The following is a 20,196-nucleotide window of genomic DNA, read 5'->3' as shown; positions in this document are numbered from 1 at the left end:
AGTTTCCCAGTCTCTGGTACTGTAACAACGAGAGAACAGCTGATGGTGGAGTCTTTCCTCCCGTGATACAAATGCTCTGTTTCCCTGAGATGTGATAGGATTAGGGAACTGGTGAGGGGGGAGAGGATTAACTTGTTTGTAGAAACTTAATTGACTTCAAGGGCTGGTATATACTCTCTTACTGGCTTCTGTCCCCCGATGTGGCTCAGATATTTTCCAGATCAGTTCAGAGCCTGAATGGTATAGATCCTTGAATGAGCATCTGTCTTGATACCCATGAGCCTCTCTGCCCGCTTTGCCCAGCCTCCATCTCCTCCCCATTTCTCTTCTTGCCCGCTTCCCCTGTGTGTGCACATCCTTTCTTCTATTCTCTTACTTCTTCGTGTCTGTTGTTCATCCTCTGCTACCTCTGGCTCAGGTGGCTGCAGCTTGTATATTTTTCTTTAAATTTCAGTTTCTGACAAATACCACCCTGGGTGCTGCTCCAACCCCAAGAAATCTGAGTGGGAAACAAACTCTAGTCGCTTAGAGAATCCTTTAGGAAGCCCCAAGACTAATCAAAACACATAATCACGTTACTTGGATTTAAAGTTCGTATCTTTCCCCGGGGCTGCAGACTGAGACAATAAATATCACATTTAAAAAATGGGGATGGTAATGAATATGAGGTGGGAGAAGAAAGCTCTTGGGATTCTGGGAAACAGAAGCTCAGCACTCACCACTAATCTTTGTTCACCTTAAAGTCTATCTTGTTTCTAGAGTTTGAATTCAAGTAAAAATTCTATGGAGAATGATAATGTCCCCGTGGGATAGCCTCTGCAACATGACCCAAGACAGAGAACACATTGTGGAGAGTTTCCATTTTGTTTGCACCCTGACCTTAATAGTTGGAAGCATGACACATGAACTTGAGTCTATGGTTGACTATTCAAACAGGAACCTTACTCATGTCCCAAAAGACCTGCCACCAAGAGCAAGAGCCTTAAGTCTGTCTCAAAACTCTATATCTGAGCTTCAGATGTCTGATATCAGCTTTCTGTCAGAGCTCAGAGTTCTGAGACTGTCCCACAACAGAATATCGAGACTTGATTTTGGCGTGTTCTTGTTCAATCGGGACTTAGAATACCTGGATGTCTCACACAATCGTTTGCGAAACATCTCTTGCTGTCCTATGGTAAACTTGAAGCACCTAGACCTCTCATTCAATGACTTTGAGGTGCTGCCTGTCTATAAAGAATTTGGCAAATTGACTCAGCTGAGTTTCTTGGGACTAAGTGCTACGAAGTTCCGACAACTGGATCTGCTCCCAATTGGTCACTTGCATCTGAGCTATATTCTTCTGGACTTAGTGAGCTATCATATAAAAGATGGTGAAACAGAGAGTCTCCAGGTTCTGAATACCAATGTTCTCCATTTGGTCTTCCATCCAAATAACATGTTCTCTGTGCAAGTGAACATATCTGTAAATGCTTTACGATGTTTACAACTGAGTAATATTAAATTGAATAATGAAAACTGTCAAAGGTTAATTATATTTTTATCAGAACTCACCAGAGGTCCAGGATTAATGAATTTGACCCTCCAGCACATAGAAACAAACTGGAAATGCTTTGTTAAACTTCTCCAGTTCCTTTGGGCCCGGCCGGTGGAGTTTCTCGATATTTACAACTTAACAATAACCGAGAGCATCCGCAAGGAGGAATTTATTTACTTGGAGACTGCACTGAAGTCACTGAAGATAGAGCATGTCACAAACCAAGTGTTCATCTTTTCAAAGGGGGCCTTATACCCCATGTTTGCTGAGATGAATATCAGGATGCTTACCCTCTCAGACACCCCTTTCATCCACATGGTATGCCCTCAGTTCCCAAGCAAGTTTATGTTTCTGAACTTTACCCAGAATGTTTTCACTGACAGTATTTTTCAGGGCTGTTCCACCTTAAAGAGATTGGAGACACTTATCTTACAAAAGAATGGTTTAAAGAACCTTTTTAAGGTAGCTCTCATGACTACGAATATGTCCTCTCTGGAAACGTTGGATGTTAGTTTGAATTCTTTGAACTTTTATGCGTATAATAGCACATGCGCTTGGGCTGAGAGCATATTGGTGTTGAATTTGTCCTCAAATATGCTTACAGACTCTGTCTTCAGATGCTTACCTCCCAAGGTCAAGGTCCTTGACCTTCACAACAACAGGATAATGAGCATCCCTAAAGATGTCACTCACCTGCCAGCTTTGCAGGAACTCAATGTAGCATCTAATCTTTTAACTGACCTTCCTGGATGTGGGGCCTTCAGCAGCCTTTCTGTGCTGGTCATCGACCACAACTCAGTTTCCAACCCCTCTGAGGATTTCTTCCAGAGCTGTGAGAATATTAGGTCCATAACAGCAGGGAACAACCCATTCCGATGCACATGTGAGCTGAGGGAGTTTGTCAAAAACATAGGCCAGGTATCGAGACAAGTGGTGGAGGGCTGGCCTGACTCTTACAGGTGTGACTACCCAGAGAGCACTAAGGGAACCGCACTGCAGGACTTCCACATGTCTCCACTGTCCTGCGATACCATTCTGCTGACCGTCACCATCGGGGCCATTATGCTGCTGCTGGCTGCCACTGGGGCTTTTCTCTGTCTCTACTTTGATCTGCCCTGGTATGTCAGGATGCTGTGTCAATGGATGCAGACCAGGCACAGGGCCAGGAATGTCCCCTTAGAGGAACTCCAGAGAAATCTCCAGTTCCATGCTTTTGTCTCATACAGTGGGCATGATTCTGACTGGGTGAAGAAGGAATTACTGCCAAACCTAGAGAAAGATGACATACGGGTTTGCCTCCATGAGAGAAACTTTGTCCCTGGCAAGAGCATTGTGGAGAACATCATACACTTCATCGAGAAGAGTTACAAGTCCATCTTTGTGCTGTCTCCCCACTTCATCCAGAGTGAGTGGTGCCATTATGAACTCTACTTTGCCCATCACAATCTCTTCCACGAAGGGTCTGATAACTTGATCCTGGTCTTGCTGGAACCCATCCAACAGAACAAAATTCCCAGTAGATACCACAAGCTCCGGGCTCTCATGGCACAAAGGACTTACTTGGAATGGCCTGCCGAGAAGGGCAAACGTGGGCTGTTTTGGGCCAACCTTAGAGCGTGTTTTATTATGAAGTTACCCTTAGTCAGTGAGGATGATGTGCAAGCTTGAAGCTTGGATTTCCAACTTAATAAACTCTCAACCTTGATTACGATGAGCATTGTGGACTTTGTTTCTACCTGGAGGTACTTCTGTTGTGGTGTCTTAGTTTGTTCTCCAAGCTTATGATAAACAACACGTCTAGGAGAAGTTTATGAAGGTGCTAACTTCATTAATGGACTTGACCACCTGCTGAGTTCACAGTTGAATGGACATTTAGGATGGGGCCGTGGTTGGAGGAAGTTGGTCACTGGGGGTGTGTCTTTGAAGGCTGTTTTTTTTGTTTGTTTGTTTGTTTTGTTTTTTCAAGGCTCTTTTTTTTTCCCTCTTATGACAGGGTCTCACAGTATGTTGTCCAGATTGTCTCTGAGCTCAGAGAATCCCTTCTGCCTCAGCCTTCCAAGAGCTGGGATTGCAGGGATGAACCACCTCAATTAGCTCAGGAGTGTGCTCTCTTCCCCACCCTCGATCCCTCTCTCAGTTTTCTTATCACCATGAGGTGAACAACACTTCCATCACATTTGCCCCTGCTGCAAGACCTCAGGTTCCAAAAGTTTAGGACTTGGACTGGAGCCGTGATCGCCTTCGCATCAGATCTTCCATTGTGATACCACAATGTCGACAGTTCTGGCTTCTAGTTCCTTCATGTCTTTGACAGACTCGGTGAAAGCCTTGATTGCACGGAGCTGTGGGATGAGGCTGGGGGATGGATGTCTTGGTTAGACAGAGACAACGCAGTCCTGTCTTCTGGCACATGGCCTCATGCTGACACTGTCTTTTCTGAGTAAATCCTCCATCATTGAGACAGTTACTTCTCCCTCCTCCTTTCCCAGATGGATTCAGTGTGAGCATGAGTCTACACGGCTTCATGTCAGCAAGAAAGAAGACCACCTCAACTATGTCTCAGTCCCCGGAGACTCCCGTAGCTCCTTGTTGGCCCTAGGCTGAGCTTTACCCTCCTAAGTGTGTATAGATTAGTAAACATTTCTGAGCAACAGTTTCTCAGTAGGCATCAAGAGCTGAAACAGGTCCATAGATTTAGTGAAAAAATATTGTTGTCTTAAGTTTTTCTTCGCTTACTGGTGTGATCTGATTTTCCTTAGTAAACATTTTATTTTGATAATTAAAAAAATCAAAATTATTAAGGACTTTTGTTTGAGAAAAAAGAATATACGTTTTATCTTGTCGTAGAAAAGAACTCTAAAAAGTTCAAAGCAGCAAACATACTTCCCCTTGGGAAACAGAAGACATGTCTCTAAGTTTGAGGCTACAGTGAGACTCTGTCACAAAAACAAATACCAATGAAATGTTGGAGCTAGCTTGTGCAGACTTGTGGTGACCAATTGCTAAATACACAGCGATTCTGCCGCCGGATTAGCTGGCAGCCAGAGATCAGCTGTAGAGGGACCATTGGCATTCTGAATATCAGCAAATGCTAAAACCAGAGTCTTCTTAAACCTGCTCATCAGCATCCCACTGCATGGCAGCAGTAACCAAGGGAAAAAACTGAACTTAAGTCTATGGACATTAAAATATATAGATTCATTGTTTCAAAAAAATCATGCAATAAAAAAGATGAACAGGAAGTAAAATGTCTGCATAGAGCTTGGCAGGACCTGTGTTGGCACCACAAAAGAGAATGAACAATAAAGTACTATGATCCTGAAATGAAAACAGGAATATTTCGCAAGCACGTAATTCACTAAAGAGATGCAAAAAAGCCCAACCATGTAATAAAGTGACAGTTATGAAATATTGCATGAAATATTGCTCCACATCATGGATGGTGACAGACCCTGTCTATTCTACGGGCTGCAGACCTGAGTGCGGCCAGCAAAGGCCTCCCGTATGGTTTTTTCAGTATTGTAATAAAGGGTGATGATGTACAGTGGGCTATAACTGCTTTTAGCTGAATTGTCAGGTCTTGTATGTGTGATGTCGTTGCTATTGAAGCAGGGTGTTTGGTTGTGTTGGTTTGGCTTTGTTCCCTGGGAAGAGGTACCAGAGATCAAGCCTCCCTGTGCAGGCTACCCAGTGAGAAGATGCCCAGATGAAACCAGAAGCTGTCCAAACAAGCAGACGCAAAAAAAAAAAAAAAAAAAAAAAAAATCACAACACAGAGACACAAGAAGTATGAAGAGGTAAGGCAAGACAACCCTCAAAAAGATCAGTTTCAGAATTCAAAGACACGGAATAGCTCCCTGGTGAGCCGCCCATGTCCCAGTGAAAGACCACACATCTGAGAATATTGGAGCAGCACAGATTGCTCTTGAAGAATTATTTTTAAAAGTACACAAAATTGGGTGGGGAAAGATGGGAAGTGAACCTGGGAAGAGTTAGGGGATGAATTTGGTCAAAACACATTGTGCAAAACTCTCAGTAAACTAATAAAAAAATCTTAAAGGTATCGAGAAAAATAAAATACCAGATAAACATGTCAGACGCTCACTTAGAAATGATCAGAGACCTGATAGAAAATGCCAGTGAGGGAAAGAATTCTGTTCAGAGCCTGGAGAGAAAAGTCCAAGACAAGAAGGAAAGCCAGCACGTGGAGGAGAAAAGTTAGCAATGCAGGTGAAAAGGCCCGCCATGTGGGAGAAAAACTCAGCAACAAAGTTAAGATTAAAAAAAAAAAAAGCTAGCTGGGTGGTGGTGATGCCTTTGATCCCATCACTTGGGAGGCAGAGGCAAACAGATCTCTGAGTTTGAGGCCAGCCTGGTCTACAGAGTAAGTTTCAGGACATCCAGGGCTACACAGAGAAACCCGGCATAAAAAAACTAATAACAATAAATGTAATAATAATGATGATGATGATAAAATGCTGCGAATGAAAAATGCAAGGGAAACTCAGTTGAAGTTGTCAACTAAAGCAAGCAAGAATGTCCTCAAGGATGGAGACACAGCCGACAGGACTGCACCACAGTGTCAACGTGAAGAACATGAGCATGCCTACACGATCTAAGTGTGCAGGACACGGCTAAGCGACCAAGCCTAAGCATCCACGGCATAGAAAAAGGGCTGAGGGAGACAACAGAGGACTCAGTGACACTATATGGAGAATTCTAAACTTAGACACAAGACGCATGTAAAACCCCAAGCACACACGACCCGGAAAAACCTTTCCCATGAAGTCTGACAGTAGAAATGTCAATAATACAAAGCAAAGAAACCATACTCCAGCTGCAAGGGAAAGACACAGAAAGGCAAACATCAGAATAACATTAAATTTCTTGTCAGAGATCTTCAGATCCAGGATAACACGGGAGGGTATATTTCAAGCTCTAAATATAAATAATTGTCAAACAACTTGGCTATCCCTAGTTAAACTGTCTTTTAAAATATATTGAGGGCACTTTGAGATGAGCATAAACTGAGACAGTTCGTGACCCTAGTTTGGCGCTGTAGAGACGTAAAGGAACTCAACACAGAAGGAAAAATACAGCCTGACTATTTCTATTTTATGAGGCAGTTGGAGCACCAGCACAAGGTCTTCTTTAACAGTTTGGGAGACTTTTTCAGTGTTTTTACAATATGGGTTTTTGTAGTTTTCCCTGACTGGGATGAGGAGGCAGAAATATGGCTCACTGGACAAAGCACAAGCTGTGCAAGTGTATGGGGCTGAACTGGGGTCTGCACAACCCACATAAACGCCAGGTAAGTGTGGCCGCCCTTTAATACCAGAGCTGGGGAGGCAGAAACACTGGCTCCCTGGGGCAAGCATACCAGTTAGACTCGATGAATCCAAGAGCTCCCGGTCCAAGTGAGAGCCCTTGCTTCACAATACAAAGTAAAGAATAATTACACAAGACACATGTAATTATTCAGCCTTCACACCCATGTGTACACATGTGCATAGCACACGTGTGAAAATACGCACATGCGAACATGGATGTACACACACACACATTAAAGGCAAAATTTAGTTATTAATTCTCCAAATTTCATTGTAATCTATCATAATCTTTTCTGTTTCTTTTCCAACTTTATTAGGTTAGGTTTTCTCTTTTTCTTGTGATCAGTATGGCTAGCATTTTGTCTATCTCATATGATTTCCAAAGAACCACCCACCTCTTTGAGTAATTCTAGTATGGTGACTTTATTTTCTTTTAGTCTCTGTTTTACTCATTCAAGAACACTTATAGAAGATCTTACACTATGACCAAGCTGATTTCAATCCATGGTTCAAGAAACACAAATTATTAATTATAATATGGTGTGCCACCATGCCTGGCTCAGACATCTAATTTTTTTAAGCGCAGTTGTCAAGAACATGCATTGGAGACCATCGTAGTGAGGCATAGCTTTAGTCTCAGAACTCTGGAGGAAGAGGCAGGCCCATCCCTATGAGTCTGAAATCAATCTGGCCTACGTAGTAAGTTCCAGGTCAGCCAAGCCTTCTTGTAAGACTCTGCCTTCAAAACCAAAACCAAAACCAAACAAAAACTCAAACAACCAAAACCAAAAACTAAACCCCACAAAAACATACTTTGGAGAGAGGCAGCTTCTTCAACAATTGGTGTAGGGAAAACTGCATGTCCACATGTAGAAGAAAGAAACTAGATCCGTGTCTCTCACCTTACACACCAATAAATTCAAAATGCTTTAAAGACATGAAGGTAAGGCCTGAAACCTTGAGACTGCTAGAGGAAAACCACTTCAAGACACAGACATAGAAACGGGTTCCAATAGTAAAGAAACAATCCCAAGAACCAACAAATAAAAATGGATGAAACATGCACACACACACATGCATGCATATGCACATGCACACACACATGCATATGCACATGCACACACATGCATGCACATGCACACACACATGCATGCATGCACACACACATTCATTCACACACATGCATTCACACACACATGCATGCACATGCACACACATGCATGCATATGCACATGCACACACATGCATGCATATGCACATGCACACACACATGCATATGCACATGCACACACACATGCATGCACACACACACACATGCATTCACACACATGCGTGCACATGCACACACACATGCATGCATATGCACATGCACACACACACATGCATGCACACACACATGCACACACACATGCATGCATATGCACATGCGCACACACATGCATGCATATGCACATGCACACACACATGCATGCACATACATGCACACACATGCATGCATATGCACATGCACACACACATGGGGAGGGGAAGCAGGTAATCACCATAGTGAAGTAACAGGATGGGAAAAAACATTTGCCAACTACAAATCTGACAGGGAATTTAACAGCTAGAATTATTAAAGAGCCACAAAAATTAAACATTAAGGAGCCAAATCATTAATCTACTAAATGAGCTAATATACTGAAAAGACAATTCTCAGCAGAAGACATATAAATCGCCAATAAATTCTTTGAAAATGCTCAAACACCCATAGGCATTAGGAAAACACAAACTGAAACTGTGTTAGGATTCATCCCACTTTAGTCAGGAAGAAAATAATCAAGAAACCAATGACAGCAAATGCTGGCAAGGGCTTGGAGAAGGGGACCTCTGCACAGCATTGATGTGAATGCCAACCTGTGCAGCCACAGTAGAAGTCAGACTGGAGCTTGATCAAAACGCTAAAAATAGAACTGTCATGTCGTCGCAAGTCGTTGATAATGTTGTAGTCTACCACATGCAGACAGCTTTCCTGGGCTTGGCACAAAATAGAGGACTCCATTTTCTTAGCGGGCTTCCTCTTCTTCACCTGATCTTGGGAGCCCGACCCCCAGTCTTCTACCTGAGGAATGTCACATAATCCTTAGAGAAATTACAGGTCCAACTTCCCAGAATGTCTGTCCATACAAATGAGGTATTCCCAGCTTCAGCCAGTAAAATGTCACCCTAAAAATTCCTCCCCACTTTCCAAGGTTCATATATACAGCCCTGGTTCGCCCCGAATAAAGTACATGCGTACAAGCCCTCGCTGGATAAAGGGATACACAAAAGCTAAGGTTGTCTTAGATCCCACCTGTTCTGGACTCCGCTTTACCCTTCCAGTCTGATGTGCAGTAGCGTTTCCCTGAGAAAGAGGAAGCAGAGGACAAGATACCATGGCTGGACCCCAACACTCATACAATATGACCCAGTTACTCAGTCCAAATTATATTTGAATTATAGGTTCAAATTGAGACAAGTATGACGTGTGTACCAATGACGTAATGAAACCAGTAACATGCATGGTCAATATTGCTTATCAACTTGACAGGATATAGAACCACCTAAGAGACATGCCAGTGAGTAGATTTCTAGATTAGGCTGAGGTGGAAGGACACATAAAAGACACATAAAGGCAAACGTCACAATTTCTCTCACAGCTAGAGCCTATGTTTAAATTTATATTTGAATTATGCTTAAACTGAGTCAAAGCATAGCAGCTCATGTGCAAATGCATAAGAAAGCTTATTACTCTGTATGCGGACTTTAAAAACTAATTTCAGAAAGAAAGAAAATAGACTTCTCAGTTAGGTGTGGTAGTGAGCCCTTAGGATCCCAGCACCCAGGAGTGAAGTCAGACGATGTGACTTCATGTGACACAAGAAATAAGACTTACAGACAGTTGGGTGCTGGGAATTGACTCTGGGTCCCTGGAAGAGCAGCCAGTGCTCTTAACCACTGAGCCATCTCAACAGACACTATAGTCTTGTAGTGTGTTTTAAAATAAGTTAAAAAAAAAGTCTAATTCCTTTCTTCTCATCTCATTGTTCTGAGTCCCTAAGATATGACTTTTAGTGCCTGCTGCCTAATGCAGGTGCTGACACTTGCTTTGTTTTTGTGAACACACAGTCTTTCTGGCTGGCTTTGAACTCACAGTGCTCTGACTTCACTCCTGAATGCTGGGATTATAAGGTCTCACCACGCCCATGTCAGCTCATAGCTGTCTGTAAGTGCTATTCCTCATACAGACACACATGCAGGCAAAGCACCAAATGCACATAAAATAAAAGCATATTAATTACAAATTTAAAAAGACTATAGTGTCAAAACAAAGATGAACAAGCTAAGTAACAACTCAGAGTCTAGAAGTAAGCCTGTGTGTCTACAGTCAACTGACCTCTAACAATGGTGTCAAGATTGTCCCATGGTGAGAAAAGTCTTTTCAACCACGTGGCTCAAACAATTAGATATTGGCTTAGTTAGAGTTTTGCTGCTGTGAACAGACACCATGACCAAGGGAACTCTTATAAGATTTAATTGGGGCAGGCTTACATGTTCAGAGGTGCAGTCCATTATCATCAAGACAGGAATATGGCAGTATCCAGGCAGGCATGGTACAGGCAGAGCTGAGAGTTCTACATCTTCATCTGAAGCCTGCTAGCAGAATACTCACTTCCAGCAGCTAGGACTGGGGTATTAAAGTCCATTCTCACAGTGACACACCTACTCCAACAGGGCCACACCTTCTAATAGTGCCACTCCCTGGGCCGAGCATATACAAACTATGAGATATTCACATGTGAAAACAGTTTGATCCCTAGCTCACACCATGTACAGAAGATGAAAGATTATCAAATGCTGAAGGACTCAGTTTACCTCAGTAATAGAGTGCTTGCCTAACATGCATAAAGATCTGGGGTTGCCATTCATCAAAGGACAAATGAAACAAATAGACCAGACATAGGTGCATATAATTCCAGCAGTTAGGAGACTAAGTCAGAAGGACTGTGAGTTCTAGGCTAACCTAGGCTATATAGCAATATTCTTTCTCAATAATATCAAAGATCTAAAGAGTTAAAACAATCTTCTAAGAGAGTACAAAGGTACACTGAATTTGCCAGTGTTTCCCTAGATATGATTCCAAATATATAAATACCAAAGGAAAAATAAGGGTAAATGAAATATAGCAAGGCACTAAAGTCTTTGTGTTTCAAGAAAGAGAAAATTACTCCAAGCTAGGGAAAAATATGCAATTCATTTATATAATAAGAAATTTATATAATATTTTATCTGGAGTATGTGTAAAGAACTGTTACAACTAAATAATTAAAAAGACAAATGAGGAGAAATCCTGCTAGTTTGGTCCTTGTTTCCATCTGGGTACCAGCTCCCTTCGCCTTGCAAGCAGCGGGTGTGAGAGGCCAGCGGCAGGAGAAAGCTTGTTTGAATTCCGCAGGTTTGGTCTTTGTACCTCTTCAGGCTAAAAGACGTCGGAAAAAGAAGTCGACCAGATCCGTACCTGAAATAATAGTATTCACGTATTCAACAGGAAGCAGCAAAGAAGAAGCACGTACAAGATGAAACCTTGTCAAAAGATGGAAGGAAACCTGGAGAGGGGGAATGAGCCAAAGTCGGAGGAAGAGCCAGAGGAGCGGGATGAAAAATTAGAAGAAACTTTTCGGGAGAGGCCGATTCAGTCTCTTCGGGATTTTAAGGAGGATATACACAAGAGGCATCTGAGCAGTGAAGGTACATTTAGGGATGTGGATGAGCTCAGCGGTAAGAATGGAATATCAGTCTGGCAGTGGTGGCTTGAGCCTTCGATCCTAGCCCTCAGGAGGCAGAGGCAGGTGGATTTCTGTGAGTTCTAGGCTAGCCTGCTCTACAAGATGAGTTTCAGGACAGTCGGGGTTACACAGAGAAACCTTATATCAAGAAAACCAAAGCCAAAACCAAAACCAAAATGAGAGAGAGAGAGAGAGAGAGAGAGAGAGAGAATCCGTGTGACAGCGTGAATTAACCATGATGCTAGGAAAGAAGCCAGTCAAGCAGAACCCCAGCATATATATATATATATATATATATATATATATAGTATATAAAGCCACCTACTTGAGGCAGTGGGAAGAGACAAATCCATAGAAATTAGTGTCTTCCAGAGAGAAGACTGGCTAGTGTGTACAGGTGGGGAGTGTCAGGCAAGAGACACAGCAGTTCATTTTAAGGTGACGAAATCCTGCAAGTTGATTGTGACAGTGACTGCACAGATCTAATATGCATCAACTGTTCGTGGTGTTGAAAGGATTTATGGTGTGTGAATTATGTATTCGTTTGCTTTTTATGTCTTTATTTTTACGGTTCAATAAAGCTCTTTAAAAAAAAAAAAAAGCTAATCACAAAGCAAACCTTGACAGTTGGTTTACACTGTCCTGGATCCTAAAAGAAATGCCTGGACATGGGACACAGGTGATGGAGAAGTGGCTAGACTAGAGACACACCAGAGTTTGAAGACTTTCTGTCTCTCTCTAATTGTTAATGTTTTGTATTAGATATACCCTTTTATGCTGTAAAATATGTAATTTTAATGCTCCAATTACTTTTAAAATTCAGAAAGCCATATTCTCTGAGAGTTAAAAGTTTCCTTGGAAGGGTTGTCTGTAGTGACACATGGTATTAGAGGATAGATGCAGATGCCCTTCTTATGTCCTTTTGGGGGCTGAGTATCCAATAGTCACTTACTCAGCACTTTGACAAGCTAGGGGTCTCTTCATTAAGTGATGAATACTGCAGACAGAGGTTCCTCTGGCCAAGGCTGAAGGCGTTGCTCATCTATGTCGATAAACACTAAAATTCGGAAGGCAGTTTGGCAATGTGCCCATTTAGCAAGACAACAGTGGTAAGTTCCTCCTCCTGGGCTTATAACCTCCTGATTCACCGTACTTTAACCAGGCTTACAGTACTAGGCACCAGGAAGGATCTGACTCAAGGGCGGTTGATTACCTCATAACCTTTGTGCTACTATTGTACCAGTGGGTCCATCCTGAGGTATGTCTTTACATCTGGGATCACAAAGCCTGCGTCTTTGAGAGCTGTGGTACATACTCTTGGTTGTTAACTACATCTGGGATTAACTGAAAAGCCAAGCTGCTGTGGGGTTTTTAGTTAATTGAATCCTTTGAGGTGGGAAGACCCACCTTAAATCCAATCATTTGAGATCAGAAGTCCCAGCCTAAATCTGGGCCACACCTTCTCATGGCAGCCAATTTAGGAAACAAGGGAGAGGGGAGCTTTTGCTCTTCTCCTGTTTGTCCTTGCTCTAGCTGGACTGTCCATTCCTCCACTGTTACTAGAGCCTACTTCTTTAAGATCCAGTTGTACATTCAAGACCAGCCTAGACACCCATCCTCCTGGACTGAAAACCTACTGGACGCTTGCAGACAACCATTGTAAGCCACTCCAATTCACCTCCTGTAATAAACCCAGAACCACTTGGTCAGTTCTGTTCCTCTAGAGATCCCTGACTGATACAGGAACCAAGGGCTGAATTCTCAGACATCCATCTCCAGTCGGGAGTTTAAAGGATGAAGTGGTAGGGGCGGGATGGGCTAGTGTTTCGCTTTTTGTCAGTTTCAGAACTATACCTAACCACCTAGTTTCCTGATTAAACAAATTCTTTGTTGGGGCACAGGGATGGTCAGGAGCTGTGCTGGCTGCTCTCGGTTGTCGACCTACCAGAATTAAACATTCTCCACTAAAGAAATTCTGAGTTGGGGAACAGAGGAAGGTCAAAATGAAATCCCAGTGTTCTGTGTTTAGGGGAAGTGAACCTTGTCGTCTGTCCATTAGAAAGCTGGTTACAGTGGAGGTGCATGGAAGGAGAGAAGGAGGGGCTTGTGGCCTCCACAGTCACAGTGTGGCTGGGCACAGGGCTGAGGACAGGCATGGAGGCTTCGAGTGATCTTTTGTTGTGGTTGCTTTACCCCCAGAATAGATCCTTTAAGACGGATGGCTAAAACTAAGCTAGAGGAAGCATCCTGGATCTTCTCCGAGAAAAGAAAGCCTGGTGGCATGGTTTTTTTTTGTTGTTGTTGTTTTGTTTTGTTTTTTTTTTTTTAACAGAGTTTTAAAAGGTGGCGTCTTGAAGAAAGTTGGAAAACATCTATGGAAAAGTTTTGCTCCAAATCTCATCTGAAAACTAGCGACCCAAAAGAAATAACTAGTGTCTGTCCTACAAGCGTCTCAGAAATCATCGTTCCTCTTAAAGAGGAAAAAAAAATCTCATGCAGAAATTTGATCTTGACCCCCGACTTCTGCTCTGTCACTAGCCAATGAGCTGATCAAACGGCCAGAGGAAAAGCAAAACAGATGGGACTCACCAGAACCACTCATCCAGCACAGCCACCGTGGTAAGCAGGTTGGATTCAGTCAGTGAGCATCTACAAAATTGCTCCATTAGTGAGGACAACAATTTTATTGCAGTAAAATGTATAGCCATAAAGATAGGACTCTGTGTAAGTCTGCAAATTGGGTTAAGTTGTGGTGTAGTTCCACACCAGTACTGTAGGTGGCAGTAAAGAACCCCTTCTGTCAAGGCAGAAAGCAGTTAGCAATTAAACTTAGGAGGAAGTAGGAGCTTGAATTTCTTACTGCTCTGCAGGACAGGCAGGTTGTCTTGGTAAGTAAAACAAATCACTCTATTTTTAAATCCTAGTTGCCATATAGAAATGGAAAACGTCTCTATGACCAAGTTGTGGATGTTTCTCTAAGTAGTATACTTAATTATGGTGACTGTGTGATTTGAAACTAGTGTTTGTCCAACCTACATCAGAGAACAGCTTCTCTTTGTGTGATTTGTTTTCTAGACCTTAAGTGTGTTCCTGTGTGTGTGTGTGTGTGTGTGTGTGTGTGTGTGTGTGTGTAAGGTGTTTGGTTACAGGTGTTTTTGGGTTTTGGACACAGCTGTTTTGATTTTAGATGACCTTCCTAACCTTTCCTTCTCCCCCATCCACATTCCCCTCCTTGAAATGTTCAGGAACACCGGACACCCTGTGACCCGCATACACTTGACTGTTTACCAAGAGTCCATGTGTGGGAATGTGATGCCTTCTCTGAGTCTGACTGTGCATTGGGAGGTGGTCCTTTGGGAGGAAACGAGGATTGGATGCTATCAGATCATCAGAGCAGCAGCCCAAGTTAAACACTGGTAACTTAGTAGAAGCTGGTGCAGCCGGAATGCATACCTGTGTCCCCGCCTCTCGCCAAGTGCCACGCTGGGATTCTGCCCTCAAGGTCACCGCGGGATGTGATTGACGCAAAACTGTGAGTAGAATGAACTTCTTTTCTTTACCAAGCAGTCTGTCTCAGGCATCTCATCATGCCGGTGAGAGAGACTGTACAGCTTAGTTCGTTTCTCCCGCAGAAGCGCTGTAGTACACACAGTTTTAATGGGGAGGCGTATTTTCACTGTTATTCTGGGTCATTCTGACTATATATTCCTGTCTTTTTTCCTCTGACATTGTGACACTCTTCTGGGGGATCTGGAAGTCAGGCTGGAATTTAGGTTTTGAAAATGTCCTCCAAGCCACATCCAAGTTGATCAGTGCAGAAGTTTCCACAGTAAAAAACACTGCTTTATTTTTGAGTGTGTGTGTTTGCATGTGCACATGTGGAGGTCAGAGGACACTTTATGGGAGCTGATTCTCTCCTGCCACTGTGTTCAAACTCAGGGCAGAAACGCTCTTGCCCTCTGTGGGAGCCTTCCAGGGTGGTTAATAGTTACTCTGGCACAGAGAAAGCTATACCCCGAATGTTTGCAGAACTGAACTTAACGAGGGTCCTTGAGTGTTACCATTTAAAACCAGCCAATCCCTGATCTGATGTTCCCGGAGTTTCTGAGCAGACGTAACATTACTTCCTTATGTCATTTGGTGGCAGCTAAGCTTGTCCTGGACCATAAAAGTGGACATAAATATAAAGATTTTTTTTTATGCTTTTAAAGTATCCTTTCAGGTTTCTTTCTTTTTTTTCATTCAATTAACGAACCATCCTTTGTGTTCATGTTAAAGTGGTTTGGGGTTCTAAAATAGATGGGGGTCAGTGACTATCAGACTAGGATTAATAATACTTTGGTAGGACCTGGTGCTATACACCCGTCATTTCAGTAGTCTACAGGCTTAACTAGGGGGGGTCACTGCAAGTTTGAAGCCATCCTGGTCTATGTGGCTATAAGTTAAATTCCAGGATAGCCAGGGTTACATTTTGAGAGGGTGTCTAAAAACAAACAAACAAACAAAAACCAAAAGAAACAACAACAACAAAAATAGTAACAACAAGAGGGTTTTTTTGTTGTTGTTGTTGTTATTTGTTTGGACTAAAAAATTTAGATGTTGATGTTTAGTGACTTTAGCCAGTTTGTTAGCTACAATGTAGAGATTCTACAAATATCTAAAATTCATTTCTTTATGTATGATACTTTGATTTCTTTAAGAAAATCCTATGTATTTTTGAGTGTGTGTGTTTGCATGTGCACATGTGGAGGTCAGAGGACAGTTTATGGGAGCTGTGTTCATCCCAGGTTGTCAGGGCTGGCAGAAACTGCCTACCTGCTAAGCCATCTCATTAGCCCTAATATTTTGATTTCCCTTTTTAAAAATTTATTTATTTAATGTATATAGGTACACTGTAGCTGTCTTCAGACACACCAAAAGAGGGCGTCGGATTCCATTACTGATATGGTTGTGAGCCTTCATGTAGGTTTTGGGAATTGAACTAAGGACCTCTTAACTGCTAAGCCATCTCTCCAGCCCTTAATTTCCTAATTATACAAATGAAAAGTTGTTTTATGAACTGGGAACCTCCAATTCAATTAAGAACTTGAAGCGAAAGGTTCTGGAGTCAGCTGCTTTAGTTAAGAACAGACCTGAAGCACGCTGTTCATTCGCATGCTTGGGTCAGGGGCTTCATCACACACCTGACCATAGGGAGAGTCTAACCCTTTGACTTGCTGCTGGTAAGGAAACAAGATACTTCGTCTTGCTCGTCAAGATGTCTCCACATTTTATGCCCAACAGTGCTGACTACTGCCTCATTGAAGTCGGGACTTGACTTTGGGGAAAGTTTCTCATTTAGATGCACACGTGGAAGTAACTAGGGAAGCCCAAGTCTTAAGCCCAATTATGTTTACCCTGACCTGATTATAACTTGTGGTTTGTCCTGGGATATGGAGCCCTAAGGACCCAGGAATTACCCAAGAGGTAACTGAGTAGTATTTTGAGTCTCATCATCTTCTTAAGATCAGATGCCATAACAAGAATGGGCCTTTAAATGATGCTAGGGATGGTAGAGAGCTTGCCTGGGAAGTCCATGTGGAGGGGCCCTATGTTTGGGACCTGGCAAAAGATCTTGTATTGAAGATACAAGACATCCAACATCTCATGTCTTCTTGGAAGAATCAGGCAGAGAGCTGAAAACTATGAAGTTTTTTTTGTAGGGACATTTACTCCATTCTTCAGACTTCTGCCTCCATGACCTCTACCTTCCCAGGGGCCTGTGTCCTAATCTCACTCCCTTGAAGATTCAAGTTCAAACATTTCAGAGGGCTTCTTAACACTCAGTTAAATATGGCTCTTGCTGTGGGTAGCTCTTTGGGGAGCTAGGCTAGGGTAACTGGAACATTTCCTGACCACTTCAAGGGTAATCAATGCTGAAAAAAGGCTGGGCTTGCTTTCCCCACAAGCCTTGATGCTCTGTCATCTTTCTTCCTCAGAGTGCTTGTGAATGCAGTTGGTGAAGAACTCAGTTGGTGAGCAAGGGCAATTGTGGATACCCGTGCAGAAATGTAAGTCCATGGAGGGTTCTGGAAAGCAGAGAGGTCCGCAGGTATAGCCTGGAACTTCTGTAGCACAGGTTTATTTCTGAGAATTGGGTCCTTTAGGTCCGTCTAGGCCATCTGATGTATGGTGAGAGACATGTGGGCAGGAATCTGGCTCTTTGTAGGTCCTGATGTCTTGTTTTTCTAGTGACATTCTAGAATTTTAAAATTCATGGAGACAATTACATAGCCATGTGGCCTTCATTTAAAGTGCCTCTAGGGCTCATCTCAACACAGCTCCCTTTCCACTGGACAGGTGACAACAGGACAGTATCTGAAGTAGTATAGGTCGATAACTAGAGCAATGGGAAGAACCCCAAATAATGTGTCACACTTGAGAGGAGGAAGAGATCCATTTGATGAGTGAATGGAAAAAGGATTTTCTAAAGCTTTCCCATCTTTAAATCCCTCCAAGATTGGCTGGATAAATGGATGGATGGACACATGCATTATTATATCACTCAACATCATTGTGATTCTTAGGATCTGTTGTGGTTTGAATGGCAAGTGCCCTTATAGGTGCACATATTTGACCATTTGGTTCCACTTGGTGGTGCTGTTTGGGGAGGCTATGGAGTCTTTAGGTCCTAGAGTCTTGTGGAAGAAGTATGTGTCACTGTTGGGTGGGTTTTAAGGATTTATAGCCTTGCTTCAGTCCCTTTCTCTCTCTCTCTGCCTGTGTATGGATGAAAACATGATTATCTTACTTCTTGCTCTAGCAACCATGCCTTCTACACCATGATAGATTCTGTTCCCCTGGGAGGAAAATCTAAAAAAAAACCCATTCTTTCTCAAGTTGCTTTTATCACAGCAGAAAAAAGTGACCAATATGGGATTGGATCAAAAAGGATCCTAAGTCCTCACCATGACCCACAAGGCCTTGAGTGATCTTGGCCCTTGTATCTTGTGTTTGCTTTACCCAAGGCTATCCCCAACTTACCTGTTCCTCAGACCAGCTCACCTCAGTTCCATCTCAAGACTTTGTGTTTACCTTTTCTTTTGCAAGAAGGGCTTTCCTTTGGTTCTTTGGATTCATTTCTGTGTCTACCTCAGGGTGATCTCAGAAAGGCTTTCTCTAGTGAATCAATCAAAACTACTCAGCATTGCCTCGGTGATTACTGTTATACAAATTTATTTCTCTAGATTACACTCAACCACTCCATGAAATTCAAATTAGTTATTCATTAACAGGTCCTTGTCTTGAGAGTCAGACTTTGTCTTCTTCTGTCTAGGCCCTGTGTTCTGTGTCTAGGCCCTAAAACATGGATGAGTAACATTTATTGGCTGGATAAGTAATGGATGATGGATAAATGGCTGCTTATTGTGATATTTATCAGCTTTTGAGTAAGATCAAAATTAGTCCCCAAAAATCTGTGTAAGTGACAACGAGTGACAGCAGGGAGGTCATGACACAGAGACCCAGGGGTCTCCTAAGAAAGTTGTGGGACACCTGAACTTCTCATGTTGAAGCATAAAAGGGCATCAAGTGAGTTCTCAGCCTGGCTTCTAAATGAGTTTGAGAGTGTCCAAGCCAGGGGAGTATCTTAGTTAGGGTTACTTTGGTGTAATAACATGACAAAGAAGCTTGGGGAGGAAAGAATTTATTTGGCTTACACTTGTACCATAGCCCATCATTAAGGAAGTCAGGACAGGAATTCAAACAGGGCAGAAACCTGGAGACAGGTGCTGATACAGAGGCCATGAAGGGATGCTGCTTAGTAGATTGCTTCCCTTGCCTTGCTCAGCTTGCTTTCCTATGGAACCCAGGACCACCAGCCCAGGGATGGCACCACCCACAATGAACTGGGCCCTCTCCCATCAATCACTAATTAATAAATGACCTACAGCCTGCTCTTACGGAGGCACTTTCTCAGTTGGGATTTCCTTTCAAGTAATTCTAGTTTGTATCAAGTTGACATTAAATTATCCAGGATGAGGAGTTTCCATGGGTGATCTGTGTTCCAACCCTACACATCCTACAATAAATAATCATGAATGTAGTGGCTTAAAACAACAGCAATTTATTCTGGAGACTGAAAATACAAAGCCAGGCATTTGGCAGGGCTGTGGCATCTCTGGAGCCTCCTCCAGTTCCTGCTATATCAAAAGTTGTTTGGGGCTAGCAAGATGGCTGAGTGGGTAAAGACACATACTGCCAAATCTGAGAAGCTGGGCTCAATCCCTGGGTCTCACAGTGGAAGGAGGAAACTGTCTCCTCCCACAAGTTTTCCTCCACATATGCACTGTGGCGCATACACACATTTATACATATGTCTACATATTTATAGCTAATCATCTATATCTATATTCTATATCGAATCCATATCTATTTCTCTGTCTGTCTATCTATCTATCTATCTATCTATCTATCTATCTATCTATCTGTTTGATTAGAGTTTGTCCTATTTATATCTATTTTATATCTATCTACTATTCATCTAATT

The 20,196-nt window shown here is 42.6% G+C and overlaps 2 protein-coding genes across 3 annotated transcripts in view; one reads left to right on the top strand and one right to left on the bottom strand.

The window, feature by feature from the left end:
• Positions 1–20,196, bottom strand: part of LOC308427852 (Krueppel-like factor 3) — a 219,130-nt gene that overhangs the window by 89,797 nt on the left and 109,137 nt on the right. The window lies entirely within an intron of this gene.
• On the top strand, positions 818–3,283 carry TLR6 (toll like receptor 6). The gene has a single exon (XM_080926143.1). It carries the CDS (start codon positions 824–826, stop codon positions 3,200–3,202), a length of 2,379 nt encoding a protein of 792 aa, XP_080782269.1. The 5' UTR covers positions 818–823; the 3' UTR covers positions 3,203–3,283.

The sequence above is a fragment of the Micromys minutus genome (genome assembly GCF_963924665.1).
Source record: "Micromys minutus genome assembly, chromosome: 1".
Lineage (NCBI taxonomy): Eukaryota > Metazoa > Chordata > Mammalia > Rodentia > Muridae > Micromys > Micromys minutus.
This window is presented reverse-complemented; position numbering and strand designations above follow the sequence as displayed.

Excerpts from the sequence above, each read along its gene's own strand:
- TLR6 (XM_080926143.1), top strand. The coding sequence starts at position 824 with ATGACCCAAGACAGAGAACACATTGTGGAGAGTTTCCATTTTGTTTGC.